The 16,931-nt window shown below is 54.2% G+C and overlaps 1 protein-coding gene across 5 annotated transcripts in view; it reads left to right on the forward strand.

Moving 5' to 3' along the window:
• HIVEP3 (HIVEP zinc finger 3) overlaps positions 1 to 16,931 on the forward strand; it is a 461,664-nt gene that overhangs the window by 431,611 nt on the left and 13,122 nt on the right. For all 5 annotated transcript variants that reach the window (XM_081055100.1, XM_081055104.1, XM_081055103.1 and 2 more), the window contains one exon: positions 12,210 to 12,385. In XM_081055100.1, the coding sequence (XP_080911226.1) occupies positions 12,210 to 12,385 (176 nt within the window). The remainder of the gene's footprint in view (positions 1 to 12,209; positions 12,386 to 16,931) is intronic.

The raw sequence follows: 16,931 nt of genomic DNA on the forward strand, positions 1-16,931 counted from the left end.
GGAATCCTGGCTCCTAAGCCCTATTCTCTTTCCTGCTATACTACACTGCTCCTGGGAAAGGTATAACCAGGGTGTGGGGACAGAGTCCCAGAGAACAGTTTCCAGGCTCTCAGCCTCACATGGAAAGGTGCTGGCTCAGAGAGTAAATGGCCATCTACTGTGGTTGGATGGCCATCAGCTGTGGCTAGTTGGCCGTCAGCTGTAACCAGTGAGCCACTGGCCACTAATATAACTGCCGTGGCTACGCTAGCAGGCGCAGAGCATGGATTGTGGATTGCAGAGAGGTGGATTGCAGTTAGCAAGTGAGATTGGTTGGCAGAGAAGCGGATGGCGGGTTGCGGATTGTGTGGCTCCTGCTTCATCTGTCTCTAACCCAGCTGCCAGCAAGAATATAGTGGTATGACTCCCCTACCTATGGCTCCGTGGGTTTTTTGGACTCACCATGTCCTGCGTTCTTATGTGGGGAGCAGGACCAGAGACCCTGCGTGACACTGCATGACACAGGGGATGTGACCTGGCTCAGGCTCAGGGAAAGCTTCTGAGGACATGGAACTGGATTGAGCTTTGGGAAGGATCAGACTTAATCAAAGAAGGGGGAGGGAGGGGGAGCATTCCAGGCTGGGAGGTCTGCTGAGAAGCACTTGACATCCAGCCATACCGGGGGTAGGGAATGTTCAGGAGAGAGGAGATATGGGCAAGCAGCTGTCAGGGACAGCTGGGTGCAGTCACCAGTCATCTGAGGGGCAGCCGCTCACCAAAGGGCTCACAGCAGTCATCCCTAAGTAGCATGCCACATTGAAAACCTGCTTTACGGTAGGAAAATTACATGTCTGTAGAAAGGTTTAGAAGAATTGGGCTTTTGTTGGAAGTGGTAACACAGCCTTGGACTAATAGCCAGGAGGTATAATAAAACCATGTCACAGCCACAGCCACCAGGCAGCCGCTGTGGGGCCTGGGGCAGCTACCTGACCAGATCACACAGCTGGTAGGGATGAGGTAGTATTTGGACCTAGGCAGTCTGACCCCATCGACACCCCTCCCCATGCCTGACCACTGCGTCTGCAACATCCCAATCAGACGAGGCAGGTCCCGACTTCCAGCATGCAGTAGCTATGTGACTTGTGACAGGCCACCTCACCCCTCTGAGCCATGGCCATGCCCTTCCTTGCTTCCTGTTTTCCCACCTTCTCACCTACAGGCTGTTGTGGTCACCAGGGTGGGTGCTGTGTCCATTGAGATCCCAGTTGGACCCACGGGACCACAAGTCCAGCCTCCCTCTCAGCACAGGAATCTGTTTTGCCCCAAACCTGAGAGGTCATTTATCCTGCTGTTGAACACTCTCCATGGTGGGGAGCTCACAAGCACTGAGCTTACTTTTCTCCAAGTTTGTAGCCTTAGGGTTGAAAAATTCTTTCTTAAAATGAGCTCAGATCTCCTCCCTGTCCCTTTCTGCCTGTGGACTGAGCTCCCTTTCGGGAGGCTGGCAGCGGTTGCACCTGTGACCTGAGGGTCCCAGGTACAGGTTTTGCAGGAGCTGGGTTTCTCCTCTCCTTCCAGCTGGTGGGGAACAGGCCTGCGCAGAGCACGGGCCAAGAAGGTGCCAGCCGTTATGGGACAATCAGAATGGCCTCTCTTTTCTTCGCCCTTTAATATTTGAGTCTGTCAGTCTAGGGCCTGAACACACAGCCCCCTCATGGGCTCTTCAGGTTTTAGCTACAGGTGGTCAGGCCAGCTCTTTCATGAAAAAGGATCTAATCTACCTCGAGTGCTTTCAGATGCTTGGGAAAGTCTTGCCACAGTCATTAAATCACAGCTGTTTCCTGGCACAGCCATGATCCCTTGCATTCACTGTGGGATTTTAGTACAGTTCACAGCCTTTCTCATCGTATTTTCATCTCAATGCATGTGTATCTCTGTGCTTCAGGAAACACTGAGGTTTTACAGGTCAGGGTGGCATAGCAACTCATAGCCATTGGCCCACAGGCATTGATCAGACACCTAGTGTATACACATATTCCATCAGCTGTTACTATGGACAGCCTTGGTCAGCATGCCCTCCAGCTACTGCTGCACAGCTCTGGATGACAGCTGTAACTGAAAAACACCCCACCCCCACTGCCTGCACGACACAGGCTGGGCTGCTGTGCAAGCACCTGAGGCTTTTCTTAACTAGCCTCAACTTGATTTTCTAGCCTCAATTCCTGTTACTTGTCAGATAGAAGTGTCATATAGAATTGCACCGAGACTTCCACGTAATTTCTGTAGAAAGCACCTACCACAGAATAAGCACTCCACAAATGAGAGCTGTTTCTTTTTCTATGATAAAGGATTACACCTCTGACCCTGGCTGACTTTCTTTGTAGTAAAGAATGAGACATGTGTTCAGTCTCCAGGATCTGGTCATTTCCCCATTCTGGGCCTGCTTCCTGTCTGGGGAACAAGGAAGTGACGCTAGAAGAACACTCGAGAGAGGACATCACAGCTGCCTGCTTCAGGCGGGGCTGGCTCCAGCCCCACCTGAAGGCCACTGGCTGCTACAGGCCATTCCCTCTTAAGGACAACCTGCAGGGGGCGGGGAAGCCTGGGGAGGGATCAGGAATCCATCCTGAGTGGAATTGTGTGAGGATATGGAAATGTTAGGCCTGGAAGGAAGGAGTCTTGAGTAGCCTGCATCCTTTGGAGATGTGTGGAAGAGGAGTTGCACTGGCCAGAGCGCAGACTGCGGTGGGAGCACAGGTTGACAACTTTAGCTTAATAATAGGAAAGCTGCCCAAAGGTGGGAAAGCTGGGAGACCCCAGTGCCAGGATCTGCCTAAAAATGACCAAATCAGATGGTGTACAACTCGCCTCACACGTTAGAAGTCAGAGGTTTTAAGGACCTTCCAAGCCTAAATGATCTTTACCAGTAATTTTCAAATTGTCTTTAAATTCACAGAACTCTTTTTTACAAAGTTCCGTTTACATCGATGCCTGCTCTGAAAAAGCAATTCCGTGTGGTGGGGAAGGAGGCGTCCAGAACCCTGAGGCTCAGCTTCCCCCCTTCCGTGAATCCTGAGCACGGTTTGAAAGTTATTGTTTGAGAACCCTGCCCATCAGGGCCTGCTGAAGGCGGGAGCAACTCCATGTAATGTGCACACTTAAAGAGTCCACTCCTCTTTGGCAGTTTCACTTCTCTGAACACAAGAGGCCCGGCTTCCTGCCGGCCTCCCTCCCTAATCTCACTGTCTGGTTGGGAAAGGGCCTTGGGTGTACTCCTCGGACCCGAGCTGGCTTCAGCCCAGGCTTGGTGCCTGCTTGGTGGCTCTTAGGCGTCTGCACTTGGTTGTTCACTCCATAGCATCTCCACTTGTACCAATTTCTTTAGAATAAACGGCACCTCTTATTTTTAGAGCTGTGCTGGATGTCAGATGCCTGAGCTGCTGCTGTTCTCCTAAAATGAAAAATCACAACAGGAAAACTGAGGAAATGACCCACGTGGCACAAATGCAAGCCTGTAAAACGGACTAGGGCTGGCCTCTGTGGTGGAGCGAGTGGTACGAGTCCTGCTGGAAGGTGTAGCAGAAGGCTCCTTGGCCCGCTCTTCCCTCTTGTCTCCATCAGGCTGCCCTGGCCTCTCGAACCTGTGTCCTCTCTTGTCTGGCCCTTGCTCTGCCCGACTTGGGATCCGTACAGTTACAACACCTCTCAGGCCGCCGGACCTTCCGGCCCACATTGCCCTCCTCACTGCGCCAGAGAGGGGCTCACAAAACAGGAGACTCAGAGGTCAGACCGCACTCACCCACAAAGACCTGGATGAAAGGCATTTCCTCTGCAAAAGTCATCTAACAACCACCCAGTGGTCCTCCCCTGAGCATTCATCACACTCTCTGCCTCGTCTGCGTTTCTACCTCTTTGTGATCTTTTAAGTACTGGTGATTTACAATTGAAATCAAGGTCACCATGTTATTTAGCTTTGTATTTCTGGCCCTGGCCCAGCCCCGGGCTCAGACGAGGCATTAATACGAATTGTTGCGTAAATATACAAAATACTGCTTAAAATAGACACGCCGCTGATGGGCTCGGTGCCTGTGCTTGCATTACACGCATGCTGTGGGATTCCTGGCACCGCAGGCCTGTCCCAGACTGCGCAGTAAAGGCCCCCACCCCGGCTGCTGTGACGTGACGTCATTTCTGCAGAACCCTAACAGAAGGAGAACCTCGGATGTGTCCAGACCCTGCTGTGACCATCCCCTGTGACCCACAGCTCAGCCTCCCTCGTTCATTTTTCACCAAGAGGTGTGTTCCTTACCTTTTGACAACTGCATATTTTTAGCAGATACAGCTAGTCAGCTACGCCACCTGGCACTTGCTCCTCTCCCCACAGATGTCCCTTCCTTTTTGAGCTTCACCAGGAGAGCAGCAGCATGTCACTGCCGACAAGCTGGCAGACTCTCTGTGGCTGGACCTCCCAGGGCACAATGACCCCTGGGGACCGACCCTCAGCCTTACTTCACAGGACACTGGCTGCCCGTGAAAGTGAGCCTCAAACGGACAGTGTAGGCGTCTCTAATCACATCTGCCTCTCACTTTGCAAGGTGCATGCCCCAGGGAAGACATATTTAGCAACAGATCATAATAAAATTAGAAATTTGGCAAACCTTTAAAATATCCAAATTTGGAGGACAGGTGAGAGTTTTGTGATAAAATAACAATATATGGAAAAGTCAGTAATATACACGCAGAATAACCTCACGGAATCTCAGATTAGAAAGGTAACTTGGAGGCCATTGAGTTCATCCCCTCATTTAAGAGAAAAATGCATCTTGGTGGAGAGAAAAGTAATGGGCATGCCCCCTTGCCAGCTGCATGCCCTTGGGGAAATTACTTGACAGAAGTTTAGCTCTGGGCTGGATCTGCCTCTCCCAGTTTATTTGACTTAGTGTTTTTTGCGTTGTTTTTTTTTTTAAACAGGCAATTTCAAGTTTTAGTGAGAATTGTATGGCAATTAAGCACCTGAACTGTGTAACAGAGGACCTGGGTTCATATTCTGCTCTGTTAACTTACTGGCTGTGTGACCTTGGGCAAGTTACTTAACCTCTCTGTGATTCCATTTTCTCATGTATAAATGGGAATGATTAGAGCCCCTGTCTCATAGAGCTGACATGCAGTTTAAATGAGGTAATGCATGCAAAGCCTTTAAAATAGTGCTTGGCACCCAGTAAGAATTACACAAGGGTATGGTAATACCATTAGAGAGGGGGATGTCCTGCCTTCCAGCTCACCACAGTCCCGTCTCTACCCCCTCCTTATGCCTCCTCTGCTTTGCTCAGTCATGTTTCCAGCCCACCCCATCTACTGCCTCGACATTCCATTTAGTCAGGAAGAAATATATCTATTTATATTTATTAGAACAAACATGGAATATTTAATAGATAAATATATCCATTTTATGCCATTGTTATAGGAGTAAACAAGCTAATCCACCTAAAGCCCCTTCTGTCAGCATGCCGGACGTGTCACGGGCCTGCAATAACCGTTAATTCTCCCCGGCTCCAGGGTCTCCTACCCTGTTCATCTGGCCTATTGGTGAACAGTGCTAGTGACAGGGAGCTCACTACCTAACAGAACAGTTTCATTATTGAGTCTGTGTCATATGCAGAGTCCAAGAACAACACCTCTCCCATCACCTTGCCTGAAATGCCATTTGCTTTCCGCCACAGCCCCTCTTCTGGAATCTGGAGCACAAGGATATGCCATCTCCTTTGGGAGCTTTGCACTGAGTTCCATGTGCTGGGTGAAAGCTACAGGTTTCAGAAATGCCTCCAGTCTCGAGCCACAGCCCGAGGTGTCATGAGCTGAATGTTCAGTGAGGCAGCTCAGCATCCCCAGTCAGCGGACTGGCGAAGTTGCTGAAGGCAGGAGGTCATGCTGTATCGTGCATAAGAGCACTGGGTCCAGTCTGGGTTCCAGTTCCTGCTTTGCCGCTTTCTAGCTGCCTTGTAACTCTGGGCAAGACACTCAGCCTCTCTGTTTCTGTTTCCTTCTCTGTTAGATCAGAAGGAAACAACTCCTCCCGGTCAAGGGGTTGTTTGATTTTTCTTTTCCTTTGAGTCCGTGAACCTTAGAGCTGCAGCATGAGAATGAAACCAGACCCAGCAGACCTGGTAGCTCCACACGTCTCCTGGCAGGCTCGCTCATGTCCTGGCCCAAGGCAGTGGGACAGAAAGCTGCTTCCAGGCGGGGGTCTGGGACCCCTGGTGCTGCAGCCATGAGCAGGGGACCCAAGCTCCAGCCCTGCTCTGCAGAGCCCCCTTGCTGCGTGGCCTCAGGAAGTCTAGCTGTCGGGTTTTAAGGTCTCTCTAAGTAAAACATTCTGGAGTCCACAGAAACAACTCTTTTTCTTTAAAAACAAAACCAAATATTGTTTCCTGGACTGGCTGACACCCCTGGCTTGTCAGGGCAACAAAAGACAGGCAGGCAGTGGGGCTCAAAGGAATGGCACCCCGTCCTGGGAGCTGTAAGTCAGCAGCACCCAGGCCTCTCTGGGGCGGGCTGTCTTGCTGCCTCAGAACAGGCGGAGGGTCGGTCACTTGTCCCCCTAGGTCAAGGGCAGACCTGGGCGGCAGGACCACACCCTAGGGAGCGCAACATGTTTTCTGGTTTCCTGCCCTGGCTCTTTGCAGGACATTTTTCTGCAGCTGCCAACACCTGTGGGTCCCACCCAGAGCTGGCAGCCCTTTCAGGAAGAGCTGGTGGAGAACGATGCCGCTCTTATTTGCCTGCGGTGTTACAGGTCCCTGGGAATTCTGGAGAAGGAAGGTGCTAAGGAAACCTTGATTGGCATCATGTGAAAGTATTTCTGCAGCAAGTATGGGCAGGGGCAGGGTGTTCCGTAGAAAGATGGCTGACTGGGTGATCTTGGCCAGGGCACTTGAACTCTTTGGGCCTTGGTTCCCTTTTCTGGAAAATGGGGACAATAGTAAAGGGTCGATGGGAGGACGGAGGCATGTGATGACTCGGTATATCTAAGGGCAATGCCCAGTGACTGTTTCGGGGACGGGGAGTGACTTGCCCAGGTCGTCCAGTGAGGTCAAGCAGGAGCCAGAACTGCGGCCCAGGTCCCATGCTGATGGCTGCCCTCGGAGCTGAGTAGTTCCTGCCAGACGCTGGGGAGTACTCCGCCGGTCCGGAGGGACTGGGAGTCCCTGGGGAGTGCACTTGTGCTCAGGGACTCATGGAGTGGGAACGGCAAGGCCAGGAGTCTGATTGTGGCAGGCCTGGGGAAAGGAGGCCTTGGCTTGGCTTTCTTCTGTGCAGCCGATGGGTGCTGAGCACTTGCTGGGTGTCAGGCCTGTGCTAGGCCCTGGGGGCACCCTGGTGAATGAGGTAGGTGTGGTGCCCCCTCTTGGGAAGAACGAGAACTACACTTGTGAAAAGGCCGGTGCAGTACACACAGCTTGACAAGTGCTGTGAAGGAGGAGAGGCGGAGACCCATAGGCCCAGGGGTGTGGGAGAGGCCTCAGAAGGAAGGGGCCTTTGAAAAGCAAAGCCAAGCCCTCGAGGAGCTGGTCATATGGAAGAGGGTGGTGCTGGACAGGCGGAAGGCCGGAGGAAAGGGACTCTGAGGTACGTGATGTTTGATGAGGTTGGTAGGGAAGTGCAGCAGGTGGGAGATCAGTGAGATTTGGTGAGAGATTAAGCTGGAGAAGTACCTGAGCTAGGTGGGGCCTGAGCCTTCTGCTCCCTCAAAGCGCAGGGACAAGATTTGATTCTAAGAGCAACGGGAGGGGCTTTGAATGGGGCCCCGCAGCCGGGAACAATGTCAGGGTGCGTGTACTCGTATTTTGAAAAAGCTCCCTCTGGCTGAAGAAAGGACGTAGCGTGTAGGAGGGAGGATGGTGGCTGGGGTTTGTGGCGGCAGGGAGATGGGCCTCCTTGGAGCATATGTTGGTATAGCATTGATAGCTGTTGTAATGGACTGAATATGAAAAGTGAAGGGAAGGAGGCACCTAGAATAGTGGCCTAGCCAACCATGGTGGGTGTGTGTGCTGTTTATTGAGAAGGAGACTCAGGAAGGAATGCTAGAGGTGGGGGGACATGGAAACATGGTTCTGGGCCTGTGGGGTGTGAGGTGCCTGAAGACCATCAGGGGAGGTGCTGAGGCGGGAGTTGGATGTAGAGCAGAGAGGTCGTAGCTGGAGAGAGCGTGATGGGGAATTATCAACCAACAGGTGAAAAGTCAGGCCTTGGGCAGGGGACACTCACGGGGGAAGGTGTGAGGGGAGCAGTGTGCAGGTTGGAACCTGGGGAGTGCCAGCATGGGAAAGGATGGCCAAAGAAGGAGCTTGCAAAGGAGACCCAATCGGGAGAGAACACCAACCAGCTGCCTCCGGAAGGGGAGCAAGCGGGCAAGTAGGATAAGGCAGCTGTCCTTTGGTTTGAGCAACCTGTAACCCTGGCAAGGCCAGTCAGCCAGGAGAGCAGGGCTGCAGTGAGCTCAGGAATGGGGGTGGTGAGGGCAGGGACAGCTCTTCCCACACTTGGGCTGAGAAGGGACGCAGAGGAAGGAGTAGCTGGAGTGGGTTGGGGTCCAAGGAAGCTTTGGTGTTGGTTGGTTGGTTGGTTGTCATGGGATAGAACTGAGTTTGTATTCACTGTGGTAGAAAGTGCCAGAAGTGGGAGGCCATGAAGCTGCTGGGGAAGGATGGGGCCTAATAGGGTAGGGCCTCAGCACAGGCAGGAGGAGATAAGCCTGAGCTGATGCGGGGTTGGCCTCAGGGGGGAGGAGTGTCCAGCCCACACTGGACAGTGCCCCATGCCTGTGCCTGGACTGGGCCCCTTGGAAAGCACTAAGCGGTACAAACACCAATACCAGCCTTCAAGGAGCAGAGAAGTCACAGGCTCCAGACTGTCCAAGCAAACCTGCCTTCTTCAAGTCTTGGGGCCCCTCGGAGGCCATCCTCCTCCATATCTCCATGACACTGACCTTTCTGGCCTCTGCCTCCTCTAAATCACATTTTCTCCTGGTTCCCTACAGGAGCTCTCTGTTTGGGGTTTGGGGTACCATCTTTCTGCCCACTCTTACTTTTGGGTGCCTCCCAGGTTCTTGCACTGTCCTCTTCTTGTTTTCATACGTTCTCTTGAGTGGTCATCTTCCTCTGAACAACTCTACATGTCCTGTGCTGAGTCCTGCAGATTTCCGGCTGTGTGCTAGACATTTCTTCAAGTCCTTCTCATGGGTACCTCCTACTCAGCAGTTAAAGACTAGAGTCCTGCCTCACTTCCCTCCAAGCCTGCAGTGATGCTGCTTGGGACCTTTTCAACTGGGGACCTTTGGTTCTCCGTCATTGTCACCCCTGCCTATGCAGATGGCTGCCAAGGACTGTGGATTCTATGCCCCAAAAGCCTCTTGACTTCCTGTCCTGTAACACGTGCCTCATGCCTAGACTCTTAAGTCTGTTATGCTCCAGACCACTCCCCATGAGGCCAGTGAAGTATCTTCTGTTTGAGACTTTATCTTTAAGACAACGTTGATCCAGTCTAGACTTAGCATGACATTCAAGGCCGATGGTGATCCAGCCTGTTCTGCCATCTGACCTCCTGTGCTCTGACCCACCAAACACTCCAGGCCTTTGAACACCCCTGCCTTTGCTCCGAGGGTCCCTGCCTGGGGTCCTCCCTTCCTGCCTCCAGCTCTCACCATCCTCCCTGGCCCCTCCCAACCCATGTTCCTCACTTGTGCTTCCCAGGAGACTGTGCATACTTTCCACGGTATATAGACCTCCCCCGGCCCCCACCAAGTCAAGGTACCGCCCTGAAGACTCAAACAGAGTCCATTCTCTGTGTACATGTGTGTCTCCATTTGGTAAGAATTGCTATGGAGGAAGAAATGAGAGCAGCTACAGTAGATGGGCTCCGGTGCCTGCTTCTGAGTTGGCTCGAGTATGAAGTGAAGCCCAAATATGGTAGAAGTCAGACTGCGGGCCAGTGTGCAAGGGACCTCACGGCACCCACCACAGCAGTGGGGTGAAGGGAAGGGGAATGCTGAAGGGCTCCACCTGTGGCTGGAGGTTGGAGGGGAGGGGATATCATGGACCCGCCAAGCAGAACCGAGTATGGGTATCCAGGTGGTGACAAGACCTCCAGTGCAAAGAGGAGACTAAGCCATTCTCACTTCTTTTCTTCTGTAGCTGGGAAAAGGGCACCCCATCTCAGACTGGGTCCCGGGGCACAGAAGGACACAGGAATTAAAATCCAGGTGTGGGTAGATGGCTCGGATCCAGGAGTCCTGTTGCATGAGTGTGAACCATGTCACTGGGAGACACAGTCCCATGTGTGCCAATAGGGCGCTCTGCATAAGAACAAAAGGAATCATTTCTCCCCCGCTTCCCCTGCCGTGGCCTTCAGTTCCTCCCTTAAACACAAGATGCTGCTTGGCCCTAGATCTGGGGAAAGCTGGCCTCCCAACCCAACGACTGGGCACCGGAAACTGACCAGCCAGGGCCTGTAAGGGGAGGGAAGGTGGTTTAGACAACTTGAGAGGCATCAGTTGGCCAAAGCTGAGGTGGCAAAAAACAGGATCCAGCTGTACTCAGGGCCGTGGACAGGGGTCCGTGTTTGGATGCGTGTGTGTGTGTGAGAATGTGTGTTTGTGCGTATGAGAGTATATGGGGTGTGTGTGTGTCACTGTCAGTGGGGAGTTGGGTGAGTGTATATGAGTGCATGTGAGGACGTGTGTGTCAGTGTGGGTGTGTGCTAGTATGTGCGTGTGTATAGGTGTGTGAGTGTATGTGGGAGTGTGTGTCTGTGAGTGGGGCGGTGGTGTGTGTGTGTGTGTCTGTGATGGTGATCGCTCGGAGCTGCCTGCCCGCCCCACCCTTAGCGCTCCCCTTTCAAGCCCATCCTGTGACATCCTCTCAGCAGTAAGCTGCTGGTCCCTGCAGAGCAGGGTTGGGTCCCAGCTGCTGTCACTTCCTCATAATCTCCCAGTCACCTCCCTGTCCCTCTGCGCTTGCGCCCAGTTACAGCTCCAAACCTCCGTGGCAGGGGCATGTGGTGAGGGGTAAGAGGTGGGGGGCAGCAGCAGGCTTCTTGTTGGGTGTCAGAGGCTTGCTCAGCCGTCCAGGAGGCCACACCTCCCCCAAGGCGCCATGCCATCAGGCCTCCCGGAAGGCTCTTCTGAAATTATGCCAGGATCCCCTTCCTGGGCCCCTCCACCATCGCAGCCTTCCCCGCCCAGGCAGGAGACTTGTAAATCTATAGCGTTGGACCAAGAAGGTGTTTTGGTGAGGATGGTACTGAGTGAGCCACGTGGGTTTCCTTCTAATTGGACATAATAGCATTCTGATTCAGGTCCAAGAGCGTGGGCGGCCCTGAGGCCCAGCACGTGGGCTGGCACCCCGGGAGGCTCCTGAAAGCTGTTAGCACTTCCTACTATGATCCCAAATGATCCCTGGAGGCCATGTGAGACAGGGGGTAGCTGGAACCTGGGTCCAGAGAGCTTCCAGCTAGGCAGGAGATAGGTGAGGGAGGGAGTGCAGGGCTCCTGGTTTCCAGACTCTGAGGACAGAGAAATGATGGCCGTCCCTCATTCCTCCCTCACATGCGCACCTGAGCGGCTACCTAGCCGACCGTTGAGCACTTCTTGTCCTTTGCAAGAGGTGTACAGGCTTTGGGGCAGGCAGGTTCAGATGCCAGTTCCGTCCCTTTCTGGCTGTGGGAGTCTCGGGCTCTTACGGGCTCTTCCTCATGTTTATGATTTAATTCGGGTAAAGTGCCAGCACAGGCTGAGTGCTTGGTAAAAGTGGCTGCTGGAGTGTGGCTGTTACCTTTGTGTTCACTCTGTTACTCTGGTGGCCCAGAGTGGCTGTTCTTCGTGGGCAGAAGCTGGTTCCATACTGGCGCTAGAGCAGAGGCCCTCTGCGAAGCTGTGCTTCATTTTCCCGGCAGGCAGGAAGCACCAGGATCTGCTGACTCGGGATGGGGAAAGGAGGGGGCAGCACCCCTCCCCTGTCTGAGGGGCAGGGCAAGTGCAGGGGACCATGGTGGGTCCCCAGGGCGACTTGCCCCCCACCCACCCACCCAGCGTGATTTTCTCTGGTTTTGCGTCGTCCTCTCCCAATGTCTGTAACGGGCTGGATGCAGCTAGGAAGCACGTGCTCTTCTGAGGTGGGGACCTGCCTCTTCTCCTCCATTTTTTTTCCCTTTACAATGACGCCTGTTGCTCATAGGTACAAATCAAACGAAGAGTATGTATATGTGCGAGGCCGCGGCCGAGGGAAATATGTTTGTGAGGAGTGTGGAATTCGCTGCAAGAAGCCCAGCATGCTGAAGAAACACATCCGCACCCACACTGACGTCCGGCCCTATGTGTGCAAGCACTGTCACTTTGCTTTTAAAACCAAAGGTAAGAGACAGTCAGCTGGGGCACTGTCCCCGCTCACTGCAGGGAGCTCCCTTCTGGGAGCCCTAGCACAGAGCTCAGGGGCCCAGACCTCTCTGCCTGGGGCCTGGGGCACCCCAACTTCCTGGGTTCCCCAGTGGCTGAGCAGCCGGCTCCAGACGAGGCACTGGCATCCACTGGCTGCCGCAGCCCTTGCTCTTGGACCCACACAGCCCCGCACCTGCGTACCTCCCCCACCACCTGGCGGCACTCTGCACAGTTTCTGGTTTTGATTTATCTCATCATTCCTACTTTTGCATGTCTCCTTAGCCCTTTATCCACTGATCTGATGAACTCCAGCATACCCACTTGTCACTGCCACTCGTGCGTTTGGAAGTCCATTCCACTCTGAGCCACTTAACACAATCGCATAGTCACTTCTCATGCCAGAGTTCGCCCTGCCTCCACCCCGCCTCACCACTCAGACCATGTTTCTGCTCTGCCCGGCTTCTCTGCAGCTCTAGGCATAGGGCCCGGCTCCCCCCAACCCAGACTGGCAGCCCTGTCATTCCGGCTCCCCGGCCACACTCCATAGTAGGGTCAGCTCAGGCTCTGGCAGTCACCTGTGAAAGAAAGAAGGACAGGCTGTTGAGAGTGGGCATCCCAGAGAGCTGTGATGGGAGATGGTGGCGGCCGGGCCTGCTGCAGCCACCCAGGACGTGGTGTGAACGCGCGGGGCTGAGTCCCTGAGGCTGAGATCGGCTCCTCTGCTCATTCCTTGGGCTGTTCCTGCAGCACAGGCAGGGAAGACATTGCCCCAGTAGCTGAGCAGACCGAGATGGCTCGGGGGGAGGCCTGAGGTTCTCAGAACCCCTGTTGGCTTCAGCCTCTTGTGCTTTGCAGATTCTTTGGGTTAGAGTTTGGGCAGAAGGGTCCTGCTTTCTCCTTTGAGTGAGTCGGTGACCTCCCTGTCGGCCCCCTCTGGAGCCATGTGGTTTTTCAATGGACGGAACTCAAGAGCACATTCCCCTTTGCTACTTGCTGCCCTCCTTTCTGTTGGTAAAGCTGCGCGTGAGGTCAGATGGCAGCATTGAGGGCCCGTGCAGTCTCTCAGCCTTCCTCACTTCCGTCTCCTCTCGCAAGCCCTCTGTTCTCTTTGTACCAGGCAGGGGGACAGTTTAACATGTCCCTGGTCATGGCCTCCTCCCTGACCAGGTGCCCGGCTCTGGTCTCTCAACTCCCTTAACTGGCCCCTGCCCACCTCTGTCCTTTCGCCATCATCTTCAAGTGGAGCTCAAACTTACCCACCAAGGTTTTGGTTTGAATGGAGGCACCGAACCTTCCACTTCCTTGCCCACCCCCCTTCTCTCTTAGTGTCTCATAAACAATGTACAAAGGGTGCCAAGAGAGGGCAAATAGGCCTGGAGCCCTGCCGTGTCCAGGGCAGCCCACCTAGCATGCCTCGGCACTGAATGTGGCTTCTGTCCCTTTTGCGTCCCCTGCAGTCCCACTTCCTCTGGCCTTAGGCAGCCAGTTGGGACTTACGGAGGAGAGAGATGGGAACCAGTGACTGACAATTTAAATAACAGTTTTTGACTCTGAATGCCAACAACCTCCTGTCAAAACCCCCCTTGAAGGTGAAGAAAGTAGGTCCCCCAAAAAAGAAGTGACTCTTCCAGCTGGAATTGTAACCAGAACAAAGGACCCTGCGTCATGGGCATCACCTTCCTCTCTGTGAGCTCGTCCCCCCTTCTCTGGACAGAGTGACAAAGTCAGGTGGCCAATCGGGTGGCCTCCAGGGTGGGTCACCCCTGCTGCCCACATTCCCAGCGTGTGTTCTGGGAGCTACACACGCTTCCATTCTCAGCACGAGGAGCCCTCTCAGTCCTGGGAGTGCCTCCCCGCCCAGGGCCATGCCAAGCTGCCCACCGCCTCGGGCTGCCATATGAAACCCAAAAAACCCATCTGGCTGAGTTCCCAGCCAGTTCCCTTCCTAGAGGTCCCCTCTGCCTTTTTTGAGAGAAAAGACTGGCTCTTTTTTGGCCAGGTCTGAGACAGGCCTGGGCCCCTGGTAGAAGCACCCCTTTTCTGGGAATGCCTGCCTGGGAAGCCGTGCGGAGCCTATCTATAGTCCCTTCCTGGGTCGTTCTAAGCCAGGGCAGAACCTGAAGGGTACAGAGTGCAGAACCCGAGCAGAGGGGCTTCAGCCTCTCCGCCTGCCTTGGGGTGTGGAGCCCTAGGTGTGCAGGCTGTGTCCCACACTGCCCTGCAGGCTCAGCCCAGGAGGCTTTGCTCCAACCAGAGATCAGGGAGTGTGCTGAGCTCTCTGCAAAAGCTCATAGAGACTTCCAGAACACAACACCTTCCAGAGCCAAAGCAGTGAGCGAATTGGAAATGGTGGAATCTCAAACTGTGACAGCAGCGAGAGGTTGGTTGGGAGTGGGCAGGTTGAAGCAGAAAAGGCTCACTCTTAGGTCTCTCTGCACACTTGGCAGTGAGGGAAGGGGCAGGACACTGCTCCTCCCTGGACCTCGCGTCTTCCCGGAGTGGCGGGCCCTTCACTCATCACTCAGATACCACAGGCCCTCCCGCAACGGCTAACAGCCCCGGCTGCCTCCATCTCTCCCTCCACAGCCAGACTGTGAGAGCTGAGCTGGGCCTGTTGGTCTCCGGGGTGTTATGTCATCTCCATCTGGCTGCTCCCGTGCCTGGGGAGCCCTTCTTGTCCGTCTCTGTCTGCCTGTCTGTGTCTCTGTCTCTGTGTTAGACGTTGTGGCAGCAGCTTGCGCCCCCTGGTACTAAGTGAGGGGTGTCTCAGTGGGTGGGGCTGGGAAAGGCCCACTGGGATGTCCCTGTGGGGGTCTGGGGGTCCCATTTTCTCTTCTCAGATGGTTCCCAGAGTCCAAGGGAGTGGCTTGCACCGATCGCCTCAGGGAACAGAGTTGTGGGAGGGCCTCATGTCCATCAGCCCACAGGGGCAGAGGGAGGGCGGTTGGTCAAAGCCAGTCAAGGCAGACAGGGTCATTGGCTGATGCTCTTCGTGGAGGTTCTGCCCCTCTTCCAGACGCTCATCATTTTCCATCCACTTGCCTTTCCTCCTTCATTCCAGGTCTGTCGGGCTTTGGGGCAAAGGGTGGGAGGGACAACTAAGAGAAGCTGAGTACTCTGCATGGCAAGCCAAGGCTCTGCCCCTTGAGAGAGAAATGATGTCCAGGCTGAAAATGATGCCTTCAGCCATTTGGACACCTCCCTCAATTCATAGAAGAGGAGACAGACCCAGGAGGGGAAGTCAGGGAGGGCGCCGGATAACCCTCAGGGCTGCTCATCCAAAGTTCACTCCTGTAACCCATGCAGCCTATCCCGGCAAAGCCACCTCGGACTCCCTGAGTCCCTGCAGACCCCGGTGGCAGGGGTAGAGGAGAAGCAGGGCTCCAGGCGCTGTCTGGTACCTGCCCCTGGGAGCCCCTGAGTCCAGACTGAAGGGCAAAGCCATTTGCATCTACAGCAGCAGCTCAGCATTTCTCTCCTCCACAGCCAGCACGGCCCCTGGCGAAGTCCCCTGGTGCTCAGTAAAGAGTGATTGTCATGGGAAGGGCGGGGGAACACGGTATGGGAAGGAGGAGGTCCCAGGTGGGGGGCATCTGCTCTCTGCCAGGCACCCTTTGCTGCCATTCTACGTGTGCTATCTCAGCAACTGACCAGCAACCCTGAGGGGTGGGTATTTCTTTAAAGTTGCAGAAACTGGGGCTCAGAAGTTAAAAAAAACTTGGCTGAGAGCACACAGCTAGGAAGTGGCAGAGCCCAAACTTAAACCCAAGGCCATCAAGATCCTAGACCATCCATGTGGACCACACAAGGTCCCTGGTTTCCTGAGACCCGACTCTCGACAGGGCTCTGCCCTAACTAGCAGGTGTGGTCTTGGCTGGTGGGGTCACTGTGTTGGTCAATAGGAGTCCGTTCATGGCCTCCCAGCAGCTGAGATTGTCAATAATCTTGTCTAATGGCATCATCAGCACTACAGCCCAGAGTTAGAGCAGAAGCAGGAGAACCCTCAGCCTGGCGGGGTTGGATTACATGGTTGATGAGGTTCCTTCCAAAACTTTGCTTCCGGGATGAGTATTGCGTTTCCCACGTGTGGCTATGGTGCACCCATTGTGTGCTCGGCATCAGACTTGATTGAAGAGACCCTAACCTTCCAGGTGGAACATGTATAACAAATAATGTCATTAGCAGTGTTCACAGTCCTCTGTGCTCTGGGGAATCAGGAGACAGTTGATATCTCTGGCCCATGGAACATCCCAACTGCTTTTACCACCCCTTGATGTCCTGCTCAGACTTGGCCCACAACAGTGAGGGCAGAGGCCGATGATGTTGGGTAGGGACCTTTGGGGACCCTTTGCTCCCAGGATGACTCTAGAAGTTATGACTGTGCTCCTCCTTTGGCCAGGAGTAGAAGATCCAGGTTTATGTGCAGTTGTAGGAGGAAAATCAGAGATAGGGAGGAGAACTGGACTGGGACTAAGGGGAAGAAGAAAGAGGAAAGAAACAGCTCCTCTTCCAGCCCTGCTGC

The sequence above is a fragment of the Rhinolophus hipposideros genome (genome assembly GCF_964194185.1).
Source record: "Rhinolophus hipposideros genome assembly, chromosome: 8".
NCBI lineage: Eukaryota > Metazoa > Chordata > Mammalia > Chiroptera > Rhinolophidae > Rhinolophus > Rhinolophus hipposideros.